General features: G+C 36.7%; 1 protein-coding gene across 2 annotated transcripts in view; it reads right to left on the bottom strand.

Moving 5' to 3' along the window:
• The window catches only part of LOC130249935 (dynein axonemal assembly factor 11-like), a 47,055-nt gene that overhangs the window by 7,032 nt on the left and 12,348 nt on the right, over positions 1-27,675 (bottom strand). Inside the window, exons 1-11 of one of the 2 annotated variants that reach the window (XM_056485108.1) lie at positions 26,022-26,269; positions 22,364-22,531; positions 20,339-20,416; positions 18,369-18,541; positions 17,183-17,382; positions 15,922-16,107; positions 13,181-13,258; positions 10,477-10,542; positions 8,836-8,905; positions 7,912-8,007; positions 1,584-1,669 (exon numbers count right to left, since the gene is read on the bottom strand). In XM_056485108.1, coding sequence (XP_056341083.1) covers positions 1,584-1,669; positions 7,912-8,007; positions 8,836-8,905; positions 10,477-10,542; positions 13,181-13,258; positions 15,922-16,107; positions 17,183-17,382; positions 18,369-18,541; positions 20,339-20,416; positions 22,364-22,531; positions 26,022-26,031 — 1,211 coding nt within the window. In that variant the 5' untranslated portion in view covers positions 26,032-26,269. Of the gene's footprint in view, positions 1-1,583; positions 1,670-7,911; positions 8,008-8,835; positions 8,906-10,476; positions 10,543-13,180; positions 13,259-15,921; positions 16,108-17,182; positions 17,383-18,368; positions 18,542-20,338; positions 20,417-22,363; positions 22,532-26,021; positions 26,270-27,675 lie in introns of those variants that run through there. The other variant, XM_056485109.1, reaches the window with a different exon arrangement.

Here is a 27,675-nt window from a genome sequence, read left to right as displayed (position 1 = left end):
ATCTCTCATACATGGCAGAAGTAATGACAGTATCTTCATGTAACAAGAGTTTAAGAGATTTAAAGCTCTGCATTACAGTTTGGCAGATTATATGTCTGACAGCATTTAGCTAAGACATCTGTAGCTGTCAAGTATAATCACTGTAATGAATGTTCTTCTGTAATCTAAGAGACAACTATTCAGCAAATTTTTAGCATCTGGCTAGTCAGCGACTTTTCAGCTTAAGAGGTCAAAGCATACTATTTTTAGAAAGGACTATAATTCAAAGATTCTTTTCCTACTTCTGCTTTTGTGGTATATATTCCTGTAAAATTTTACCTCTCAAAATCTGCAGGAAGCATATTCATGATCATTTAAAACTGCATAGAAATCAAACACAAATTCTTGGAGTTTCAGTATGGCATGAAATATCTTTAGTTCATTTGCTGGCAGGAAAGGGTATTACTTCCATGCTCCCATTATTATTTAAATTTTTACTGTGCAGCCAAAACTAAAGGCAAACAGAGGGTTCTAAGGAAATATATTTTCCTAATCCACAAGCTGTTTTTTCAACTTATTTCTTGTAATGAATTTAAAGATTTAGCTGCACTTCTGTGGAAAAGCACCATACCTTTTGCAAAGAGTCACAGAATAGACTCACAGAATGGTTTGGGTTGGAAGGGAAATTTACAGGTCATCCAGTCCAACCCCTCTGCAATGAGCAAGGCACATCCTCAACTAAATCAGGTTTCTCAGAGTCCCATTCAACATGACCTTGAATGTTTATAGGGATAAGGCATCCCTAACCTCTCTGGGCAACTCAATCACAAAGGGCACTTTTTTTGCCTTGCCCTTGGTGGAGCTGTGCTGGCAGTCCTGAACCACCCCTCTGTCCTCCATGTGCCTCAACACAGCTTCTAGGAGGATTTGTTCCATGATTCTCAGGTAGAGTAGAAACCCCAAAGGTGAGCATGATGGGTCACAAGTTCCTAGCATCCTTCTTCCTACTCTTTTTAAAAATGGGTGCAGTATTTCCATTTCACCTGATTTCCATGAATTTGCAGGTATAATGGAGAGTAAGTATCCTCCATTTGACCTAGACTTTCTAAAAATATTTGAAATACTTGGTAATCAGAGTAATGCACTGTTCTAATGACTGCTACTTAAGGAAAGGGTATAGTCCTTGGGGCTCACTAGTAACCTCAACAAGTTCTTGCAGGTGCCCTATCATCTTCTCATAAGGCAGATCATCAAGAAAATAAGTTAATGATTTTTTATAAAAATAAGAAATTACAAGTAGAATTAATTACAACTGACTCCTGCAGAACCATTTTGCTAGTGTCCTACATATTGAGACCAAGAACAGCCACAATCCAAAATACCATTTTTGACTAACTACTCCGTCTTTGTAACAAGATTCAACACAATGAAATCACTTTTTAATGAACAGTGCCAAATAGGTTATTAATCTACAGCTTTCAGACATACTTTTACTCTAGACTAATCAATATTTTCATATTTTCAACAATAACATAAAAGAACACATATTCTGGCATGTGAGCAACACACTGATAAAAATAAAACTGATGCAGAAAAGGAATTACCTTCTTGTGGTTTTTTGCTGTGTATTGCAGTCAGAATGTTTAATTGAAGCTGAAACTTTTTGCTTAGCCAGGATTATTTCTTTAGCCTAAAATAAAAATAGACAAAACATAATTCTCATAAAAGTTGACACTTCTGCTCACAAGCATTTAAATAATCTTTCAAAAATAGAAAATTGAGAGTGTCTGCATAAATTTTCTCTTGTGACATTTACTCTTTCTGTTACATTTTAACACTCTTCACTCAGCATGAAACACAGACATAAGGCAAGTTAAACCAAATCATCTGAATGGAAATATACTCAAACATTTATAAAATTATACATAAAAGGGTATTTAAATATCTACATCTACTTGTGTTTAAATACATACTGTCTGGTTTAGCACCATGTTAATAATGCACATTACTTGATTGCATGTTGTTTCTGGTGTCCAAGTATTTGTTCTGAAATTTTTATTAAAAATCAGCTGCAGTCTGGACTTCTCCTCACTCAAATGACAAAGTGACCACAAACTCCCTCAGCCCTTTTGCTAAAACAGAAACTTAGGTTCAAAGTCAAAATTAATTCCCCTTCTCAAAGAAAACACGTCCACCATTTTTTGGAAGATGTGTTACTGACAAAAGGGTATCTCATTGCAAAAGGATCTCTTTCCCTTCATAAAAACAGCATGGGAGAGGGATCTCTCAAGCACTTGAAAAGAGGAAGAACAGGAACTATACCAAATAGTTCATTTTATTAACTGTTTCATAGTGCAATTGATTTGAGAGTAGTCTGTTCCAGAAGCCTTGTGAATTTTGTCTCCATTCTGAACCCCAAATGATATAAAGACAGATCTGTAGCTTTTGTCATCTGCATCTGGAAATCAGTGTGAAGATGCTGAACCCCTCTGATTCTGTATATGCCCTGATGAAGGAAAGAAAGCTTTGTTTCTTTCTACCTTCCCTCTTTTCAAGTGTTCTTTTTTTTTTTTTTTTTTTTTTTTTTTAACAGAAATTCATTCCATTGTTCCCTTGAGACTCGTGCTCCTTACTTTGTCCTCAGAGCACACCATCAAGGATGGTGAAGAAATGTGCTGATTCTGCACTCATAAGAAAATACAACCTTGACAAGAACTGACCTTTGGAACTTAGGGAAGAGCTAGGATTTGCATACTTTGGGATCAGTAGCAAGATAACAGTGTGAAATTTGAAGCCTGTGGTATATAAGAAAATGGACTAATGGAATATAATGAAGCTTTCTGGAAGTTATTCTATGATACCAATATTTATGATAATAATACTATGATTTTTAATATTTACACTTTTTTGTACAGTTTTGGGCGCCACATAAAAAAGACATAAAGCTATGAGAGAGCATCCAAAGGAGGTCACGAGGATGGTGAAGGGTCTGGAGAAGCCATATGAGGAGTGGCTGAGGTCACTTGGTCTCTTCAGCCTGGAGGAGATGGAGGGGAGGCTTCTATGAGGTCTTCAACCTCCTCATGAGAGGAAGAGGAGAGGCAGGCACTGAACTCTTCTCTCTGGTGACAAGACCCAAGGGAATGGCCTGGAGCTGTGTCAGGGGAGGTTTAGGTTGGATATTAGGAAAAAGTTTCTCTACCCAGAGGGTGTTTGGATACTGCAACAGGCTCCCCAGGGAAGTGGTCACAGCACCACACCTGCCAGAGCTCAAGAAGCTCTTTGACAATGCTCTCGGGCACATGGTGTGACTCTTGGGGTGTCCTGTGCAGGGCCAGGAGTTGGATTTGATGATACTGATTGGTTCCATCCAACTCAGCATATCCTATGATTTCCAGGCATAACTGCAATTATTAGAAAACAGAAAATGCATCCCTTTTAAGATCATTATCAAAGGTTTCTAGATAGAGATGTTTTAAATAAAAACCGGAGTATATTTGAGAAAACAGAAGGACTATGTGAAAGCCATATTTTTATTCATATTTTCAGTCCACTTTTTTTTCCCTACAATGGTTTTCTTATTCTACAATGGGAATTCCTCTGAGTAGCAGATTTTCCCTGAAACACATTTATGAAAGATTATTAGATTTCTAGGGTTCCACAGCTGTATCTCCAGATGTGTTTGAGGGTAATGAAGTATTACCACATTTACCATATCTAGGAAGGTTAGAATTATACAAAATAATCCTATCAAATAACACTGACATGCATAATACATAGCACTCCTATTTTTAGATTAATTAGGGAATCTCTCATTGATCTTTAAATTTTTAATCACTTTTGAAAGCCCAGGAAATAAAAAGCTATCAACATTCGTCACTGGTAATATAATAAAGAATTAATCAAAAGTCCAAATTTTTCTCTCTGACTCACTAAATTAAGAAAATTTTAAAACATGACAGAGAATGTCTCAGAACACTAAATAAAACCTGCTTGCTAATAACACTGGAGTTTGATGCTTTTACTAAGGCAGTAATTAAAACGCTGGTGTAATCTACTGATGACATTTTATGAAATCATTTATTTAATATGCCAATTTTAGTCAAATTCTGTTAAAGAATCTCTCAGCTTTTCATTTTCTTGCATCATCTGTAAAGATGATGCTGCCAGAGCATAGAGGTTCAAAATCTGAGAAGCTTCATGTCACAAATATTTTTCCCAGAACATGAGGCATGTAGAATGTAGTCACTATCAACACCTTACTCATGCAAAATTTCCATATAAAGGATTACTGAAGTATAAACACTACATTTTAAAAGTGCCACTATTTTATTTCACTAAACATTGTGCCCTTCAGTTTCTTTTGATGACCTTCCAAAAAATGTTGGTAAACACTGCCTTAGAAAGGCACCCATTCTGTGGTGATTTGTTGTGCAGTGAGTAATATGGTTAAAAATGTTTCCAGTAATGAATGTGAAAATTATTCCTTTCTTTTACTTCATGTGGAATTTACTCTCTCCAACATCTGTGGAGTGGCAAGGGCATCAGAGAGGCAAGGAAAGAGGTTTTGTTTTTGTTTTTAAAGACTAGGGAACTATAAACAGGCTGGAGATGAATGGTAAAAGGTTTATTAACCCGATCAGGAGCTCACTAAAACAAGCACTTAGAATTCAGATAGATTTCTGTTGTGTTACTGAGAAGATAGAGATATTTTTAGGATACTATTGCATGAACCTTATTATAGGCTATATATTATTATTATTATATATATTATTATTATTATAGTGGACAACATTTCAGTTATGTAAGGAATGTGTTAGACGATCTATCTAGTTGCAAAAAAGAATATTATTTTGATAACTGTTTTTCAGGAACAAAAGGATAAAATACAGTTTAATATAGTCATTAAGCTTGTCTTGTCACTATACAGCCTGAAAGAAATTTAATGTATTCTGGTCTTCCTATTATCTTACTAAGAGGAATTTCCACTCAGTTGGTGATCTCAAACTAGTATTCTCAAACTTTGATAAAATCAGCCACAAGATTCTGCAAGAAAAATATTGGCCTTCCTGCTGTCAATCATTATTCATTTACCTTTCTTCCTATATTACATAATAATAATAATAATGATAATGATAATAATAATAATAGTATGGATAGAGATCATCTGAAGAGGATCTACACCACAAAAATTAAAACTGAGCTCTCTATTTCAGTCCTAAGGGAAGAGAACAGATTCTGTGACTGATAGACTAGCAATAAAGAAGCATGAACAATGGGTTAATATCCATTACATGTAATTGCAGTGAAGTAACACAGATCCATCTTAGGTCAGCAAATCCATGAAGTTCACAGGATCACAGAATGCTGGAGAATGGCAGGGACCTGTGGAGTTCTGGTCCAAGCTCCCTGCTCAAGCAGGGTCTGCTTGAGCCAGTTGCCCAGGATCACATCTAGATGGCTTTAGAACATCTCCAGGGATGGAGGATTCACAACCTCCCTGGGTGACCTGTGCAGGCCCCTGGTCACCCTCAGTAAGAGTTTCCTGTTCTTCAGAGGGAGCTCCTGTGTTTCAGTCTGTGCCCACTTGTCTCTGGTGCTGTCACTGGGCACCACCAAAAAGAGCCTGGCTCTGACTCTTTGCACCCTCTCTTTAAGTTTTCTGTGTATTGATAAGATCTCCTTGAGCCTTCTGTTCTCCAGGCTGGACAGTCCCAGCTCTCTCAGCCTTTCCTCATAGGACAGGTGCTGCCATTCCTTGATCATCTTTGTGGCCCTTAGCTGGATTCTCTCCAGCATGTCCATGTCTCTCTGGCACTGGAGCAGCAATCTGTGTGTCTCTCACCAATGCTGAACTGAGGGGGAGGATGGTCTCCCTCCACCTGCTGGCATGGCTCCTAATGCTGCTCAGGATACAGCTGGTGATCTTTGACAGAAGAGGGTATTGCTGACTCATGCTTAACTTCGTGGCAGCCAAGACTCTCGGGTGCTTTTCTTCAAAGCTGTTTTCCAGAATCCACTGAAACAAAGACACCCTGCAGCACACCATTCCTGAAACAAAGACACCCTGCAGCACACCATTCATGCATCTCTTGATGTCCAAGCTACTCAAGCACTTTTAACCAAACCAAGGCCAAGCTGAGAATATCTACCCAGTTATTCTATAGTGCTTCTCTCTTTTCATGCTTTACAAATATCTGAGAATCAGGTATTCTGAGATGAAGTATTCTCCAGAGCCTCAGGCTAGGCAATATATGTAGATGTAGCAAAAATATAAAGGTAGGTTAAATATAAAGTTAATAATGGAATAAAGGCAGTTCACAATCACAGTATGAAGAGAGAATATTCATTTTGCTGATTTAGGTATGATTTTATAGGCAGGCAGCAGAGTTAATATATATCCAGAGACACTTAGAAATATTTACATTTTCTAAGGCATTGATCATCTACAAAGAGACTAGCAAGATGTATGAGTAATAAAAGCAGGGTATGGGACAGAAAGTTGACAGTACTTAAAATAACCCAAAGACGAGTAATTATTAAACAAAAAAATTCACATACATTTGAAAATTACACTATCCAAAATGGCAAGTGTCAAGGCCTCATTTTCAAACAAATTTATGGAAACATAAATTCTCATTAGAGTGAATTTTGAACATTCAGAAAATATCTACCTTAACCAAATAAGTACAATTTTCAGTATTCTTACAGTTTTTGGCAAAAATGCATGTTTGAAACTAGAGTGACAATTTGTGATTCAATGAGGGGCTGTCCTCATAGGGAGGACAGATGGTGTGGGACTGGAGTGCAGAAGGGAACATAGAAGGTAATTAACCACAAATGGAAAAAGCCAAAAGTTAGAATTACTAGATGCATAATCTTTGAATTAAATCAGAGCACAAAGAGAAAAAAATTACCCCATATAGCAGGTGAAGATATCTCAGCTAAAGAGCTTCTTTCTTCAGAAGGAAATGCTTTATTTGATACATTCTGGTGGACTCACACATGTCCCCTGCCCTTACACAACAGAGACACTTCCTAAATACCAGAAGGGTACGGCTAGAGCACCAAGAGATTGTATTTCTACTGTAACTATCCCTGGGCAGGATTACTGTATTGCAAAAGCCAAAAGTAAAAGATGTCCTACAGAGGCCTTAAAAGCAACCAAACCTCCCAAGGCATAACAACAGAAGATGCTGCACTGGTATAATTTCTCCCCCAGCATACAGAAACCCCACCACAAAATCCATTCTCATCTCTAGAATTCCACCTCCCTAGACCTTCCATCTCCCTGTCTGCTCCAAGCAGTTTCAGTTCAAACACCATGCTGCCACAACCTTCTTGCTTTATGGTCACAGTAGTCAGTACAGCTGGGGATCAGGGGCTCCTTTCCAGCCAGGCAGTGCATGAAGGGAAAATTAATTAAGCAACTCTTTTTCCAAACACATGAGAAATGAGAGTAGTGCATCATCCCTTTATTTGAACAAATATGAAACCTTCATATATATGTGTGCCACACAAATTTTGATAAACTGATTTGTTCTTATTATTGCACAAATTGATAAAGGAAGTAGGTATGTATTTATTTCATTATTTTTAAAAAGCTATCTTCTTACAGATTTGCATAATACTGCATGTTTTGCATAGTCTCTTTTAGCATATAAAAAGCTGATTTTGTTTAAAGTAAAGGAAATACAAATTTCTATTAATACTAATTTTCATTATGTTCCTTTAGATGGATTCTAAATACTAAGGCTTGGCTCTGCAATTAAATTGTCCTTCTGCAATGTACCTTTTTTGGAAAATATGCCCCAATGGCAAAAACTAGACTGCATATCTTTAGCAAGCCAGATGTTACCTGTAACTCAGAAATATTCCCAAAATACTCATAACATTTAAGGACCTTTGTGTGATGTTTCCTATTTTACCTACCTTTGGCATGGTGACAACTAAATGACCAGTTGTTTGTGATCTTTTAGCAGAGCTGCTGTCTGGCTTCACTTCCTCAGGGAGCACAAGCTGAAATGGCTATGAGACAATATGGAATTGAAGTATATCATGCTAAAATATTTTTTTCTTTCTTTCATATGGACACAACAAATACAAAACCACCACTATCACATCCTTTAATTTTTAAGGACACTACAGGTCTAAACACTTTCACTTTATGTGTGGTATAACTAAACCTAATAAATTATGCTAAATAGCTTTTGCTTACAAGTAGATTCAGATGCATTTTCCTGAATTGCTGCCATTCCTGAAGTGGCATTTCTAAAGAAAGTTATAAAATGATGCTTGACTTATATTAGCAATTAAATGAGAAAGATTATCCAGTCTATTTAGGTGTAAAGCAATTCTCAAGTTTTGTTTATGCAGTTGGCTCAGTTAAAAATAGGGAATTTGGTTTACTGTGGAAGTACTTTGAATTTTTTTTTTTAAATGATGATAAAATTAAAACCACCAAAAGAGAAAACTGGAATGACATTTTAAATGCCCTTTCAAAAGAATATACATCCATTGCTTTCTGTTAGCTATAAATTCCAGATTGTAAAATTGCTAAATTCTAGCCTAAGGCAACTAGGAAGCTCTCTTCTAAAGTGATTTATGGTACACAGTGTGGTGGGAAGAAGAAGAGAGGAGAGAAGGAAAGTGAAATTCTATTTCAGGCTTTGTACATCTTCTGTTTAGGGCTTCCACAGTTTATGTGTGGTTCAAAATGATGCTGGTATTAAAAGAACATTCTCTCTGCATAGATGCAAATGACTGGTAACTCAGAAGTCAGATCCAGAGCCCACTGAATAACTGTGGCAAACATTAACTCTTGATTTGAAATGAATGTAGTAAGAAATCACAAACCTTTCCCTTCACCAGTACTCGGATGTAAGTTGGCTGCACATCAACATCAAGTAAAGAAGTGTCCAAATGTCTTCAGAATGAAATAGAAATAAATTAATCAATCTACAATAGACCATTCAGCTCTTTCAAAATTTCACAAACTTAAATTTCAGTTATTAAATTTTCGAAAATACTACTAGGATTCAAAGTCTTGGGGAGAAACCCCCCATGATCTTCCTGTGAATATCACTTAAAATACTGTCTAAGTTCTGTCAAGTCCATGGCATCAGCTATTGTATAATTGCAAGAATTCAAAATCCTTGAGGAAAACAAAGAGGTCTTTCATCTGTTAGTTCAGTGCTTTACAATAATATGAAAATTAATCCACATGCTATTTAAAATTGTGAAAATATTTTACTACTTTTCCTTTGAAGGTTTTACTACTAAAATTATAACAGAATTTCCCTTTTTTGCACAGAATTTGCTGGAAAAGAATGAACAGATATACTTCCCATTCCCAGAAAACACAGTAATTTTAAATCTTTCAAATAGAATTTGTGACCTGTGAAAGTTCCACTTTTACATGTGGTCTTCACTATGTGACACCTGATGTGACTCATGGGAATGCACAAGTATGTATTTCCCATTTCCCTTCTTTTACAACATTCCAGGTGAATTTTTCATATGTTTTAGTCTGCATTTCTTACAAGTGAGCACAGACTATTAAAATATGGATTACCCAGGGTCCCAAAGTGTCCAAGAAATGACAAAGTCAGGATGGGTCAAAGGCTAGACTTAAAAATCTTGAAGGCCTTTTCCAACATAAATGATTCTGTGATTCTGTAGTACATCCAGCAGTATCTGAATAGGTTTTCTGAGGTTCTAGAAAAATATCTCTATCTTAAAAGTCAGAAACATAGAGCAAACCTCTTTTGAGGGAAATTAATGACTTTCAAGGGAAAAGTCACACCTGGCATGAATAGTATTTCTGTACTATGAAACTAGTTCAAGTTTTATGTAAAAAGTTTCTATTCTGGATAGATAAACTTGTGGGTTTCCAGCCCCTTACTGAAGAATGGAAAAGGTCATTGTAATGCTTAGCAGTGTATGTACTATCTCCTTGTCATAATTTGCCTGGTTCAACCAAATTGCTTCCAAGCAACACTCTGGTACATTTCAAGAATAGGCACGAGCCATGGACTTGTTCCACTAATCAAGGAAAATAAGACAAGGCTATTCTACTCTGTCTCAGGGAGAAGAAGAATTTAACTAGAAGCATGTGAAATGTACTGAAGCACTACTGGGGAAAAAGCATGAGCAAAAACCCCACTCCCTACAGCCCTTATCTGCAAAGGAAGAATGGAATAGATTTTACATATGTATAAAACAACAGGTGTGGAAGACACCTACCTGTGGACTGCAAAAAACATCAGTCCCCAAAAGGACTATTAGACAGCCTCCATTCAGGATTAAGAGAACAGTCTGAAGAGCCTTTGACTTATTGAGCATTGCTTCTTTGGCACAGGTTTTGAGATTGGTTCCATTATCCACTATACTATTTGTTTTCTTCTTGAAAAGTCCCCATTACAGAGAGCACTATAATTGAAACACTGTGTATTACATCTTATGAGTGGCTAAAATCATGGTGAAAAAAGATCTCACCTGTAAACAGCAAGATCCAAGATGATCTGGTTGTTTTCTTCATCATCTTTCAAAGAGAAATGAAGCCTAATAACAATGACAAGAAACACCTCCAGAATAAATACTACTGGAGTGAATAAGCAAACATTACAGCATAGTTCAAATGTTAACAATTCTAGATTAATACAAACACCATTTAGACAATATGTCATGTGATCACTTAGAAACAGTTCCAATTTGTCTCATGAACAGAAAAAAACATGGCATTTGAGTGAAGGTCATTCTCACATCTATTTTCTGTTCTGCCTACTCAAACCACAAGAAAAAGAAAAAAATCCTCTGCTGAAGGTCAGTAAAATTTACGCTTATTCTGACAATGCAGAACGAGAGACACCTGCTGGTGAAACCTGTCTGCTCTATTACATCTTCAGAGAAAAAGCCAGTTCCAAAATGCATGAAAAATACAGAACTTTGTTATTCTAACCTTATGGTAAGTTAAAAAAAAAAAAAAAAAAATCCTTTTTTTTCATGGTAATTAATTTGCCCCAAGTATAAATTCTGTATTGCATTTCCAAAGTAAAATATGATTTGCACAATATCCTTGATTCTATAAGCTTTACATTTGTTGAAAATGAGCCTGTAGATTGTATTAGTTCTGTGTTTGTGATCTGTTGGCTCTGTTCTTAAAATTGAGAATGAATCTTACCGGTTATAAATCAATGCCATCTATTACTATAACTATAAGGAGATCTAGTCTAGATTCACAAGTTCTGCTCATATACTCAAACATTTCCCATGCATGAAAGCAGAGAAAAAAAGAAGAATGAATTCACCTACAAATGAGTATAAATTAGTATAAAATGAAAGGGTTTTGCTTAATATAATTTATCTGGGCTATTTCAGTGACATTAAAACACTTAAATAAGTTAGGTTCAGGTAATGGAAAGATGCTCAAATGTTAACAGATTAGACGATAAGGTTTTTCAGCAACAAAAATATTTGCCAGATATACTTTTCACTCTTTGCTCTCCTATATTCTGACAGTTAATTTGCAAGAAAGGTTACAGAGGTTGTAGTTTACAAGTATTTTTTAACGGAAAAGTGCAAAGAATACAAAACAGGTTTATTTCCTGTTCAGAGTTTTTGTCTTACTGCATCACCGATTTTGAGAATCCACTGAAACATGAAGGGTGAACAAGAGGACAGAATTATAAAATTTTCCAGGAAGAATCTTAGTTGGAATTCCAGAAGAGAAATAGTCTGTCCTCAGCAGCAAGCAGACATTCCTCTTGCTAACTTTCCAAAAGAACATCAGAGAAGCTTGGACATTTTTATGGACATGAGACTTTCATGCTGAAGCAAAAACTTTGGAGAACACCATCTGCTTACTTGTATTTCTTTCTTTATGTCTCTCCAATACACTGCCAGATTGCACTGAACAGCTGTGACATTCTTGTTGAAGCCATGACAAAAAATGCTCATTGGTCTGGGTTTATGTGGGCACACCCACAGACTAAATTCAGAAAACTTGGGTGACACAAACAGGGATGCTACTAACAGTGAACTCTGTTTCTTCTAAAAAAGATAGCTAGAGATTTCGTCTAAATGTCTCTGCTTTTTAGAGGCGAAATCAGTTTCTATTAACATGACATTTAAATTGTTTTAGGCTTGTGTTTTTTGAATTAGAAAAAGGTACAATTTATTTTTTTTTCAGTCAACACATTTTTACTAAAAAAAGTATATCAATAAAATGGAAATTATCTCTTGGTACAGGAGATAGACAGACTAAATATGGTTCTACATGACACTAAACTCGTCCACTACCTTTAATTCTCTGTTCTACTGAAAACTGCGCACTTCATATAATTCCTTGAATTTGCAAGGATTTCTAAATTTCCAAGATATAGAAAGCAATCTTCATGCTAATGATAAGCATGTTCACAGATTTGGTTTTGCAGCTAAATTGGTCTTAAATGGAAAAACTTGTCCAGAGGACAGCAGAGAAGTGGCCAATTTCTCATCCCAGTCTCCTGCAGGAGGCTCTGTGGGGAGCTGTTTATAAGGAAATGATGTTTGCACTCAGTCTCCTGCTTTCCCTTAGAAAATGAAGGTTTCCTTTAAGTAAAATCAATGGCTGATATCCCTGGAAACTCATTCCAAAACACTCAAAAACCTAAGTGTCTTTGCCAATGGTAAAACACAAGACACTTCCCTGTATCCCCATTCTCTGTTGCTGGAGACTGTCAGGGTCACAGAAGCAGATTATCCTTCCCAATTCTGCCAGTTTTACATCTGTCATCAGAGGACAGAATTATTTTGTCCAGAAATATTACTGGGATATATTTTTCCACATTTGAAGTGGCTTCTCATACACATTTATCTTCAACAGTTAAATTTTTACACCATTAGCAAGATGATTCAAGAAAGAGCATTACTATAGAAGGGAAAAGACTAAAATATCTTTCATCTTTTACAGAAAAACAAGTTCTTCAATCTTTAAAGACAAAGATGTTAAATTAAACAGTCTTCAGCATTTAACTCAATGAAAACTGATTCTTTTTCCGGCATCAGAATATTAATTTAGAACACAGTTTACCCACAAGGAATATAATACTGCAACAAGAATTTCTCAGCCCTCTTATTTTTGGATTGCCATATATATTGAAATAGCTGCCCAAATTAACTACAGAGAGATTAGACTGTTTAACCTTTTAACCTTACATACTTAGGTGCATTCACATTCAGAACTTTTCCTTCTGCAGTGACTAATGTCCAAGCAGTCTTCTCTCTCTTTTTTGATTCCCTTAACAAAACAGAAAGAAAAATTGCTTATGGTTGATCATTAAAAAGTTGCATCATTATTTTTAATAGCAAAAATAAAGAAGAGGATGTCAAGAGGTAAGAATTAACTGGTATTTGATGTTAAGGCTATAATTTAGTTCAGGAACAAAATAGATTGCATCACGGGTCCAACTGCAGATTAAAAACGCCATCCAAAAATGAGAAAAGAATTTATCATGTCACATCTTACATGGGCAGTAACTTCTGCATGTCACCATGTCCATTATCAAACTGAAATATATCAAATTATACCACAAGAAAACCATCAATGGCTTCAATGTATGAAATGGAACATTTTTCCAGTTAGGAATGGTCAAACTCATCACAAGGTGTTGCCACTGATGACTGGTTTGATGTATGGGCAAGCAATTCTAAAGAATTTTTATTCATGCTCACTTGATTACTCCCACTGAACAAGTGCTTGGCCTACCCCCAAACAGCATCTGTCTCTCAATCACAATTTTGCTCTAGCAAAAAGAATTTTAATGGTCAAGATTACAAGCAGCATCAAACAGGATACAGTAGGACCAAAGGGCAGATATATAGATTATTTGTTGATGCATATATTACATTTTTTGTTGTGTTCTTTGTTCAAAAATGAAATTCATATTCCTGATGTATTGATGATGTACTGATATATTACTTTAACATTCACTATCCATTTCCAGCTATTAGCAATTAAACTATATCTGTCTTTCATTTAGCACAATAAACTAGCTACAATAAATTTATCTGCCCAAACAAAGTAAATCACAGTAAGATCATTAAGACTTGTAACACTGGTATTTTCCTGTGTAAATGTTTAGATTTTGAGCAAGTGAAGGAAGAGCAAGAAATCTTAATAACGTGAAAAAGAAAAGTCTGCTTGCACCTAAGTAAAAACATAGAATTTCTTTAAAAATACAGCACTGTAATTGTCACATTGCATTAATCCACTCTTCAGATGACCAATGGGTATGGCCACTTCAGCCAGCATAGTAAAAGGGAAAACATTTCATAAAAGAAACTCCAACAACAATGCATTGCTTCTTTTTTGTTCTTGAACTTATTTCTTACTGTAAATTCAAGATTAAGAGAACATTAAGGGCAAATCACTAAAAATAGATATAAAATATTGCTGATTTAAAACACCTCGGGGGAAAAAAACCATAAAAATAGATCTGGTCTACAAATACAATGGATTTGGAAAAGAAATAAAAACAATTAAATAGACCTATTGGAATGACTACATTAAAAAATTGGTTTAAGAAAGACAATCATCCAAGTGTTAAACACTGCTCTGTAATATAAATCAGCTTTCATGTAGGATTTGTGGGCTGCCAGTCTCCACACCTGAATTCCTAAACTTGACACTTAAATGCAAAGTGAATGAACCACCACTCTGTTCTAAAGATGTTCTCAGAAACACCTCACAAATTATATTCTACCATCTGTTAGCTTTTAATAATCTGTTTACAGATCTATTCATGTGAACCATTTTAAGGAGATTCCATGAAACTTTCTCAACACCAAATCAAAATGAGCCATGAAAGGATTTTTAAACACTTTAAATGCCTTGGAAATCTAAAAAGATCCATAAATTAATTATTCTATCTTTATTATAACACTATTTGGACTGTCCTTGAATTTTTAAGGGGAAGCATTTGGAGCACATTCGCTTTTGACTAGAGCAAGGCATTTCCAAACACAGCAAAATTTGAACTGGCTAGAATCTGAGTTTCTCAGTAGTTCTTCCAGGAAAGTGCTAGAACTTGAATTAATAATAGCAACAAGTTATGCACATTTCCAGATCTCTTGGAGAGTTCCCTAGGACTTACTTTTTCAATACTTAGCCTTGACAAAAGTTTTAAAAACCAAGCCCTTAGGAAGAACAGGAAAAAAAAAAAGCTCTGGCACAAATTATGTTATATAAGTAAAAGAGAGAAAGCAAGAAAAGAAAAATGAAAAACAAAAAGACATTGTTTACAATGTCTATGGAACTGATAAGCCAGCAGCAATAAAATACTGACGATTTTTTTTGCTAGTGTCTGCATGTATTTTGCATGTTCAGCAAAATCTATAACAAATTTATAAAGTTTTAAAAGCTTTTCAGGGACCAGGCTTCTTCAGATTCACCATGCCAAATAGCACACATAAAAGAAAGAATCTGTAACAAATATATTTGATAAGGAATGAGCAAAAAGATTCTCAGTTACATGGAAAAAATGCCTGAAATGCCACTTGTGCAAAACACTTGTAGCATGGCCTGTATGGCATTTACATAATGCAATCTGCACTATGGATAAATGTTTTTAGCAGAATGTTAAATGTTGAACTACACAAAACAGTTAGCTGACAGAAAAGTGAAACTTCCAAACTCCATAAAATGAAGTTGAAAAAAAAAATCATATTTAAAAACTCTGAGGAAAAATAAAATAAGGAGTACCTAACTGATATTTTCAAAATGAAAGAAAACAAAATGAACAATCTGAATATTTAGTTCAGACTGTATAAGCCTATTTAACAAGCAACAAGGATTTAAGCTGTCAGTTCTCAGTAATATTTAATGTCAGGCAATCACCTGCCTGTTCTCTTTGAAAATTTCTCCTTCATCAATTCATCAAAGATATTAAAACAAAAAAGTACCTTATATTTTCTTTAGCTTTCCGTTTTTCTTCAATATATCTGTGAGTTTCTAATCTAGATTCTGGAGTGTATGGTGTAGGCTCCTCCCAAAATTTTCTGTCTTCATCATCACTGTCAACTGGTCTGTATCTTTCCTGCTCTCCATCTCCTTCTGCCTGGTTGGATTTTTCCTGTGGGGAGTCTGGACTACAGAAGATCACCGGAATATTATCCCAATGAAATGAAGAGTAACTTGCTAATAAATTACTGCAATATTATTTTTTCAACCCAATAATAACTGTACAATTCCTACCAAGAATGGTATCTTATATATTTGGAGAACATTCTCTGCTCTGCTTCTTTGGTCAATCAACAAAGCATGTTTTGACACAATGCTTTTCATTTACCTGACTATGAAGTGATAGTATAGCTACACTGAATCCCCTGAAAACCCTTATAGATAGTTCAACAGATTTAATTTCATTAAAAGAATTTTCATATGCCCTCACAATTTTCAGGTGACAGAAAACCTTCAGTCCATGTGCTGTTTAAGAATTCCCAATATCAGGCAGTAATAGATTAGAAATTCATAAGGTAGTAATGAGCATCTCCTCAACTGCAATCTTAATGCCTGAATAATTTTTTCTCCCTAGCTCTAAACTGATGTAAATCTCTATCAGTATAGAGAAAAAACTGAATTTATGATACAGGTGTGATCTATGAGGACAAAGTTCTGCAGACAGCTTCGTGAAACAGTTTCTATTGGATTAAAAATAAGATGGGTGGCAAGTGCAGTAGATGACCCCAGACAAAAACCCTGCTGATGTCTAGGTAATATCAGTGAGATGAAGTGGAAGAAGTAGGAAAGTCAACACCAAAGGCCTGCAATCTTCCATTTCAGTCTTCAGATGTTATAATACTAAGGCAAAAGCAATTATGGGTGAACAGCTGCTTTCTCTGGAACCCCTGTGTTACCTTGAATAACAATTTCCAGCTGTTCTCCTGAAATAAACTATTCATTACACTATTTTGGCACCCAGACAACTTAGCTTGGAGTTTTGGGAGTAAAAATTCTATTGAACTGTGTCTGTAGGTCAATAATAAATTATGTTTGTAACTAATTATATTTTTCATTAGAGATAGCATACATGCTTGAATCAACAACAAAGATGAACAAAAATATTTAAGTGGAATTATATGAACTCTTTAATGAAAAAAGCCAAACTTGTGAATAAAGAAAGAAAATAATATTTATTCATAAACTGTTGCTGTTTACTGTTACCTGTCAAATGCAAGTTTAGAATCCATCTGTTTCTGTTTCTCAGCCTTTTTTTCTTGCATACTTCTTTGAGCCTCTTCCTTTTCTCTGGCCCTTTTGAGAAGGTAAGCTTGTTCCTGTTCTCTGATTTTCCATTTCACCTCTGGATAGTTTTGAAGTGCTTTAATCCTCTCTGAACGTTCTATTTCTTTGCTATCTAAATACTTCCCAAAGGGGAAAACATCAATATAAATATGTGAGAAATTATAAACACACTCAAATCAATAAATCTATTAGATTCTAGTTTAATTTTGATAATTAAATTCTGGCTATAATTAGAAATGCACCTTTCACATATCAATAGCACTATGTTAGTTACACTTTATTACAAAGAATTAACGATAACTTGCTGTTCAGACCTGAAAATGGTTTTGTGTGTCTAAGATCTGCTTTTAGCATTTTCCAGAAATTTTAATTAGTCTTATTAGACTACACCGTTGAGAGAGTCCCTTCAGCCATTTCTGGTCTTTGTCTGACTTTGATTCAGCCCAAAATTATTTCTTTTGATGTGTAAGTTTACTGCCAACTGAGTAACTTGAATCTACTCTTAATAAATTAAGCAGCCCCTGTGCTTCTCTGAGGAAAACTGTGAGAACATATTTCACAATGGAAACTGTTTCATTGACAGGAAATTGTCACATCAGTTCAGTCATAGCACAAAGCCACAATAGATACTCAAAGTATCTATTTAGAGCCAATGCAACGTAGTGCAATTTTATACCATATATAATTTTAATTTAATATATATAATTTTGTATTTTTTTACTGTCTTACTCTGTAGGTTTACCAACAACCCACTAACTTTCTGCAATCATGCTAATAATTTAAAAACTTTGAGGAAAAAAGTGCCAGAACTGTACAATACATTTATTTTGGGGAAAAAAACCCCAAGACCTTTGTTTAAGAATCTCCAATAAAGATGACAGGAAAGTTAATGAATAATTGTGGTTCCATCAGAATAGAATAAATTACTATCATATTATTTATTGCAGTCATTTATTCTTTGGAATGGAATTTAATTTCCTGTGAACATTAAGAAAATGCTTATTAGCTTTCCAAATACAGGTGTTTATTTTGTTTAGGATAAGCATGTTCAGTCAACAGTACTCATGTTTTATTTGGATTTAAATTTAAGTTTTAAAAATCTTACTTTTAATTGATGAAGTGTTGCCACTACAAATTGTCTATAACCTTCAAATTCAGTACATGGGTTACCCACTAGAAACAATTCCTTCAGATGAATATTGCATTTTAGGGATTCAATACTGGACAGTTCGCCAACAAAATTTGCTGTCAGATCAAGTTTCTTCAATTCTTCACAGCCTGTTTGAAAGAAACCTTAATTCAATTTGTCCATAACATAAATGTCCACATGATATACATACGCACACTTACACACCTGGATACAAAACTTTCTCTATTTCTGTAAACTGGTTTCATTCTATCAGAACACATCTTTTCCAAGACTTTCTGAGCAAAAGAGTGACTCATGGCCAAAGTTTATGAGTTTACAATATTTACAGGAATAAAACAAACTCAATAAAATACAAAATATCATAACATTACTGGCTTTATCAGTATCCAAACTATTTGGACATTTATAGATCAGCTATAAAATATTTAACTTTCAGACAAGCTGGATTTAATTTCTAACAGTCTGATTTTCTTGATATCCCTTTCTCAGCTAAGTTTCAATCATATGGTTAAAACCCAATCCAATTACTTAAGGACAGCAGGATCAATTATGAGTTTCAGTTCTTAGTATGGTTAATCTCTGGTAATATTATTTAAGTACAAAGATAAGATTTCCCAAAAACACACTTCAAGTTAGGCTTTCCACTCTGTAGACTCAGCTGTCATTGTAAATATTTTATTGCCGGTTAAATTACAAAATACCAGTGAGAAAGTATTTGTACTGAAACAAGTCATTACAAACAAAAACTCCAAGTTAGCTGACAAAATGCTCTGGAAAATCTGATTTTCTAATTTATCAGCCTCTCCTTTTATCATAATGTGTCCATGAATCATAACCTTGACTCTTAAGAGTAAAACGTTGAGCTGAAAGCAAGCCCAACTTTGAATCACATCACTGTAATTACTTTCCTGTCCTGGTCTATCTGCTAAGTTTTATGCATAGTTGAGCTGTAAGAAAGTAAACAACATAGAACAATTATTAGGGGATTTAAATAACCCAAATTTATGCAAGAGCCAATCCCAAAGGTTGTAACTCCTAAATAAATGACAAATCACAGTAATAAATAATGCAGCCTGAAAGATGAATTTAAAATTTAGTGGCATGAAAACAAATGCAACTTTCTCAACAAATTCCCAAATATATACTACACTACCTACTTCTTCAACTTTTTCAAATTTGTGTTTAGACTATTTGCTTTTTTCTTATTTAAGCTATCCTCTTGAACCAGCTCACCAACCTAAAAACACACAGTAAAGCAACCAACCATTCAACTAAACAAACAAAAGAAAAACAAAATCAAAACACACACACATATAAAAAACCAACCAATCAACCAATTTGTTTGGATTTTTTTTAACTGTTCCTTTGTCAAGGTGGATATGTTAAAGATTCAGCAACTGGCCTAATTAGAACTGAGAAACAGAAAAGAGTCAAGTCACAAATTATTCAAGTAATATGGAATGCATTTATGGGTTGCTCCAAGTTTTAAATTTTAATATTAGAAAATGCCACATTTTGCACATGAAATGTACAAAAGTGACAGGATAAAGGATTGACCACAGATAAAACAGACAGGATTTCAAGCAATGAAAGAGAAAAAAATCCTCGGAAAACCTCTTTTAAAAAAATCCAGACCCTCAATGCAACCTATGCTGAGCACAGAACATTCTTGTGTGTGACATTTGATTTCTGAAGATGAAACGTGGCCCAGAGACATTTAGGAAAGTTCAATGAGAAAAATTCATCAGAAAGAAGCACTTGCTACAAAGAAGCATTTACTGAAACCCTGCACCCAAGAATCCTCTAAGTCTCCACAAAACTCCCTACAAGTAGGCACGCTTAATGGCTTCCACCCTCTTTTACACCAAGTCACAAATTAAGTGTTTTAATACAAAAGGCAAAATGGCTTTTTTTCAAAATCTGACCTTCCAGATTTTCAATTCTTTCAATGTTGTTCAAAGCTACATTTAAATATTCCAGCTTCTTTAGTTTGCCCACATTTTCTGTAACAAAACATAGATGGATTATTTCAGCATTGGAAAGGACATTGTGGTTTCACTTGCTTACTTTACTTCAAAGCAATAATGAAGCAGAAAAATAAGAAGATGAAATCAGAATATGTATAACTACTGGACATCAATATTTTAATATTAATAAAAAGACAAAACAAAGCAGTTTTCTGAAAATATAAAATAAAAAAGAAAAAAAATAAGGAAAGTTATAAACACATTTTAATCACAAATCCATAAAACACATATCTAATTCAAGAGGAATGGCTGAAAAAGCAGAGTGAGACATTCCATGCTAGGAAACATGAGATATTTACAAACTGGGTGACATGAATCCGTTTACTAAGAACTTGGAGAGGTATTTTCTATGTAATTCACAAACAAATGATGGCATCGATTTCTCAGCAGGAACACATGCAGCTTAGTTTGGATGTTTGTTTTTGTTGCAATATTTCTGTAAGGGCAGTGTCTGTGCACATGAGGATGGGAGAGCTGTGCTGAAGCCAGTGGTACCATCCATGCACTCAGTGGATGCCTGACAAGCCCCTGCCTGCTCTTGAGGCAGGGCTGATCCCAAGAGCTGCATAAAGGTTTGGTTTAAGAAGAGAAAAGACAAAGCCCAATTGAGCCAATATAAACCATTTCTCTATCATATTCAGAAGCTGGTTTGGAACTGCTGTGTCCTCTGCAAGGACATGCTGGTATCCACTGGGAAGAAAAACTTCTCAACTTCAGTACTCTGTAAACCCTGTTGACAAAGTTTTTGGTCACCACTATATATGGGGAGGGGTTGGTGGTGCTTGTTTTGGCTGTTTTTTGTTTTGGGGTTGCTTTTTTTCTTCATTTGTTATTAAGGTATTACCTCAGAAAGCTGCCACATTATACAAAAATACATGAATCAGCAAGTTGCATACACTTTCAACTCCTACAGTTATAATTATGATAACATAAAAATTGCTCGTCGCAAAAATGAAAATGCTGAAAATATGTTGGGTTTAAAAACCAACAATCTGAATGTGGTATCCTGAGCTAACCTGAAGGAGGCCTGAGAGTTGAAAGAAAAAAAAATATTAAATCTTGTGCCTTATTAAGGACACATTAACAGAGAGAAAACCAACTTATTTTAGTCGCTCTTTTGATGGGGCAAAGAAGCACAAAGTAGTTTAAAAAAACCTTGTTATCTCTGGGAGAAGATTACTCCACTTTAAGAAATGCATATATTATCAGTAGAGATAGTTTCCTGATGAGTCCCTCAAGAAAACGAATTTGCCTCCTAGCTCTGAGCACAGAATTTCCTCCTAAAACCTTAGTATTTTTTTCTTCCTCTTAAGGAACCTCAGAGAGATATACTAATACAATTTCTGAACACTTCCAACTTTTCATTGTTCACCCAGAAAATACATGCAGAATCTAAGCTTTTCCAGCCCAAGGCTTGATGTCACATCTTCCAGTATGGAACAAAACCACATGAAATTATATCCTCTCCTGTGGTCTAGGAATGCCATTAAGTTTTTGTTGCAGAAAGTTTGACTCATGCACACAAGCAAGTATTTTATCTGAATAAAAATTATTTCAGTGTTAACAAAAAAATATGATTTGCATGAAAATGAAATTTTTAAAAGAACCTGAAAGCTAATCCCATGTCCATGGTATATGGTAAAGTCTTTATCTCTCTGTTTGCCACAAGATGGAATATTTAAACTATATCCTGATTTTGAAATTTTAATCCATAAAAGGTGTTCCACACCCATATTCTAGTGACTTGTATCTCAGTAGTATCTTTTCAATTTAAAGTTTCCCAAATTTCTGAGCTTCTTAGAAATTTAATTAAGAAACCAGGAAAGGAACTGTTGTTAGGAGTACATTCCCTTAAGAATATTCTGATTTCAAAATCATGTATGTGAATATATTTTAAAAGAAACATATCAAGAAAAGACTTACCAAGTTTTGGAATTAGGTTATTCTGAAGATAGAGAATTTTTAAATCTCGACACCATTTATCAAGATGCTCTAGCTTTTCTATTTCCTGCTGATGTAAAGAAATTTCTTCCAGTGAAAAAATTTCACAGTTGTTATGTTCTGCACGTCTTCTAACAAGTTCTTCAGTGACTGAAAGAAACATTAGATGTCATATTTCCCTTTAATCATTTTCTGCCATCTGACTTATGAGCAAATTATAAAATCATTAAAATATTTTGTTCTAATCATACAAAAAAGCCTGGTAGGAATGACAACAAAAACAAAATCTGCCAGAAAAGATATCAAGATATCAAGCATCAAGTAGCTTCAACCCACTCTGCCACAGTAAACATCTTTTGTGAAACATAATCATGTCACCTGTAACATTTGGAAAGATCTATATGAAAACTGCTGAGTCTTCCATAAGAATGTGATAAAACCCTTGAAGAAATTAATCCAGCAGCCACTATTTTCAGCATAGCTTGGGTTGCAGATTGATTCATGTAGACAAGTAGTGGAGTGTTTTATGCTGTTTTATTTCCAGATGCCAGATGTTCACATCACACACAGCAGTGGGGGGTGGGGAGGAAGCAAACTACAGTGTATCATCATATTCTTCCACCAGCACAGCAAGCACAGAAATAAGCAGGATAAATGCAGAAAGTGGGCAGATATTTTTTATGCCATAACTAAATCATAAATGTCTATGTTAGAATGAAATGTATACCTGGTATTTCTTAGGCACTACAAGCTCATCAGAGCCAGCAAAGGAGTTTCAGTGGCTGAAAAACACCAGAGACCTTGGCTCAGTTATCATGCTGTAATATTTAATGCCAGGCAGTCTTTCAAACAGTGAAAAGGCTCTATAATGAAGGCAAAGATATTCTCTAAGAACCAGTGCTCACTCCTGAGCTAGATGCTAGAACTTTGTTTCCAGTACAGTGCACCAAGAAGTGCCAGCATTTTCCTCTCTTTGACAAACACTGGGCTACAGTGAAGTACTGAAGAAAAACACAGGGGTTTATCAAGTCAGCACAGATATCTTCATGATTTTTTAATGCTGAAAAGAGAAAAAAAGTCTTTCAAAAAGAATCTGAATAAAAATTTGTAAAAAGAAAAAAAGATATAAAGATCTGTGAAAACAAACTGTTCCTACCATGCATTAATTAAAAGTACTCCTTCATTTCTTTGTCTTGGGGAGGTTTTGTGAAATCATCCAGTTTTATTGGTGGTCCTGGAATGGCTTCACACACTCACATAGACCAGCAAACTATGGACCAATACAGCCCAAACTCACATGTGTCTGTACAGCTCCTCTATCTGCAGTCTTTGGGAAGGGGTGAAACTGGTTGTGTCTATATTATACTATTTATAGATATCCAGGCTTAAATCCCCCTTCTGCTCAACAGAGTTTCACCTGACAGAATTAATTTACAGAATTAAATGTGGAGATACAGATATTGATTGAAGGGGGTAACCTGTCTGCACATAAATCATATTGGGAAAAGTGTTTTTGTCTCTTTTAACCATGAGCAGGTTTATTGCATCTGAACAATCATATTCCCTTCCACTTGAACTTGATTAAAGTAACAGAGAAAAGAGAAAAAAAAAAGTTAGTAATAATGACTAAATACTTTAGTCTTCACACTAAATATGAAAAAAAAAATATTGACATTTCTAGTAAGTTACTTGGGAAATCTGCTGGATATTAGAAGAGGAAAAAAAAAAAAAGAAGTCTGCTTACTTCTGCATTTGGTGGCAGATTTTCCAGTGCCACTATTACCAGGTAATTTTGAGCAGGAAAACAATACTCCCCAATCTGCATACATACACACTGGTGCCAATATTGTGCTCCATACCCTTTATATAAAAATAAGTCATACAAACTATTCCTGACAGCTTAATTACAGACCAATTTCCATTCACTGGTGAAAATTGAAATTATTTTTGCAGCAATTCTGCAAAAATGTCCATTTTCATTAACAGATGATTTGCAAAGCAGAGACAGTCATTCACAACAGAAGCTACAGTGAAGCTTCAGAAACCTAATTTGAAATCCTGTTGTAGGAAATTGCCTGAATACTTGACATTTTGTGTAAGATCTAGTTCATTTAAGAGGAATAAGGGGAAACAAGCTTGCAAGAGAAAACAAATATTAAATAAAATTGTAAATAACAGCATCTCCAGGACACTGACAAACACACTGAACTCACTAAAAAGTTAATTAATCAGATTTTCTGATGTTGTGTGTAGCAATGGGAGACTGGAGCAGTGACCTGAGAGATCACAGCTACTCCAGGTCCCCATGAACACAGAAGGAAATGAGGGATGGCATCAATCAAGTGGAAAGAACAAATCTTGAAGTTCTAATGCCCAGGCTTCCAGAAAGTACACACCTTACTCAAAAAAAGCAAGCAGAAATGAAAGATAACATTAAAGAAATTGAAAGAATAAGCAGATGTACAGCTGCAGGTGCATCAGGAGATGTGAGGGAAGCTGCATTTCAGAAAAGTGAAGCATGCAACCATTACTTTAAGACTCAAATTCATGCTGCACTGTTCAGGAGATAAAGTCATTCTCCTTCAGGCACTGCCTGCTCAGAGGGCATCTGCCACCTTCCCTGCAGGGACAAGGAGCTCCTGTCCAAAGCACTGTTTTAGCCCAGCACGGGACTGGCAGTGATAACAGACAACCAAAACAGATTACAAGAAAAAATCAGAGGGGAAGGGAACTCCTTTTTCATGAGTAAAAGGTGTGAACAGTCAGTCTTTTGGATCATACTGCTGCACCGATAAAAGATAATCAATTCTTAAGTAACATTATGGAGTATTTTACACATTTCCACATCTGGCAGACCTGGGCTCAGACACAAGCCATCCCATCCAGCATTCCCCCTTGCAGGGGCTGCCCACACAAGGAGGAGTCCCCACCTGGGCCACCCCAGTCCCCACTGCTGGCCTCTCAGGGGCTGTTTTGAGAGGCAAGGAACCCCTGTGCTCTGTGTGAGAGATGAAATGGGGGGTTATTGCCAGGGAGGAGGAAAATCTGACAAACAGGGAGCAGGAGGGCAAGGGGCTGCAGGGGAGAGTGGGGATGGTGGGGAAGGGAGACAACTGTGACGAGAGGGAACGTGAACCAGAGAATTGTTCAGATTGGAAAACACCCTTAAGATCATCTAGTACAACCCAGCACTGCCAAATTCACCACAAAACCATGTCCCTAAATGCCACATCCACAGGAGTTTTAAATAACTCCAGGTATATCGACTCCACCAGTTCCCCGCTCAGACTATTCCAGCGCTTGACGACCCCCTCCACCAAAAAAATTTTGCCAACACCTAAACTAAACCTCCCCCGGCACGACTTGAGGCCATCTCGTCCTGTCTTGTTACCTATTACAAGGGAGCAGAGGGCGGCCGCCCTTTGCTACAGCCTCCTTTCGGGGAGTTGTAGAGAGCGGTAAGGTCTCCCCTGAGTCTCCACCTCCCTGACCACCCTCAGCTTCTCCTCATCAGAGGATGTTTGTTTTTCCTTTGCTGCCCTTCCACGGACACGCAGGAGGAGCACAGGGCGCGGGGCCCGTGCTGGAGAGGAGGGCAGGGCCCGGGGAGGGGAGGGAAGCGGCGCAGTCCGACACTCACTGCGCACCATGGCCCCTCAGGCGCCGCCGCCATTCCCGGCCGCGCCGCGCTGCCACGGCAACGGCCCCGGCCGGGCGGCGCTGAGGGCGGCGCTGGAACCGGCCTTAACCCGGCGGCTCCGGGCCGGCTTTAACCCGACAGCCTGTACGCTGTCCGGGCGGCTCCGGGCCCGGCTTTAACCCGACAGCCTGTACGCTGGCCCGGCTCCGGGCCCGGCTTTAACCCGGGGCCTCTGCACTGTCCCGGCTCCTGCCCGGCTTTAACCCGACGGCCTCTGCACTGTCCCGGCTCCGGGCTCGGCTTTAACCCGACGGCTTTTGCACTGTCCCGGCTCCAGGCCCGGCTCTGCACTGTCCCGGCTCCGGGCTCGGCTTTAACCCGACGGCTTTTGCACTGTCCCGGCTCCAGGCCCGGCTTTAACCCGACGGCCTCTGCAGTGTCCCGGCTGCAGGCCCGGCTTTTAATCCGACGGCTTTTGCACTGTCCCGGCTCCAGGCCCGGCTTTAACCCGACGGCTTTTGCACTGTCCCGGCTCCAGGCCCGGCTTTAACCCGGCGGCCGCTGCGCTGTCCCGGCTCCAGGCCTGGCTTTAACCCGGCGGCCGCTGCACCGCCCTGGGGCTCCCGGGCCTGCCTTCCCCGTTCCAGTGATTCACAGTCCTGTACAATTTTAGAATCGTAGAGCAGTTTAGGTTGGAAAAGACCTGTGAGACCATCAAGTCCACCCATTATTCCAACACTACGAAGTCACCACTGAACCATGTCCCTCAGTGCCAGGTTTACACCTCTTTCAAATTTTTCCAGGGATGGTGACTCCACCACTTCCCTGAGCAGCTGTTCCAACTCTGGATCACACTTGGCATCAGATCGAAGTGGTAACATCAGGAAAGTCAGTCTGTATTTCCTACATGTCTTCATTAATCTAGAGGTCTAATCAAACCTAAAGGTCATTTTCAACTTACAGGAAATTCACCTATAAATTTAAATTACACAGCAGGAATTTTTAAAATTATCAAATTAATTTATTTAGCCATTTACCTCTGATATAAATGCAACTCCCCACAGCCACTCTGCACTTTTCTGTCTGTACTGCTGATTAGAGGAGCATGAAGGTGTCATTGAGTTGAGACTCCTGAGATTTGTGAAGATGAGAGACACAAAGGAGCAGAAGTAGTTTATGCACTTTAACTCCCTAGTATTTGTCCTGGTCTATCTGATTGGATAAATAAGCACTCTGCTTAGAGGTTTACACAGCTGGTTGGATGTGGCCCAGGATCCCTGCATAGAATCACAGACAATAAAGAAGGGTCACTAATCCTCCTACCTACACATTTATATCAAATCGCAGGCTTCTTCAAATAATTACTTTTTTGCTAGTAACATTAATTTTTTTACTTGGGAGCAGAATTCACAATCAAAGTATTAATTTCAAACAAGTAAAAAATCTTGTTTTCACTGTGTACAGTATTTTAAACCCTGTGTTTATGTTGTATTACATTGAATGCCTGTTTTTTGGTTAAGCTAAAAGCAAAGGGGCAGAGTGTTCATTCCTTTTTCAGATATCCTAGATGATAGTTCTGAAGAAAGGATTATAAAATATGCAATTAATTAAATTACCAAATACTAAGGTGAGTTGACTTGGCAGGATGCCAGGT

Source organism: Oenanthe melanoleuca, chromosome 2 (assembly GCF_029582105.1).
Source record: "Oenanthe melanoleuca isolate GR-GAL-2019-014 chromosome 2, OMel1.0, whole genome shotgun sequence".
NCBI classification, from domain to species: domain Eukaryota; kingdom Metazoa; phylum Chordata; class Aves; order Passeriformes; family Muscicapidae; genus Oenanthe; species Oenanthe melanoleuca.
This window is presented reverse-complemented; position numbering and strand designations above follow the sequence as displayed.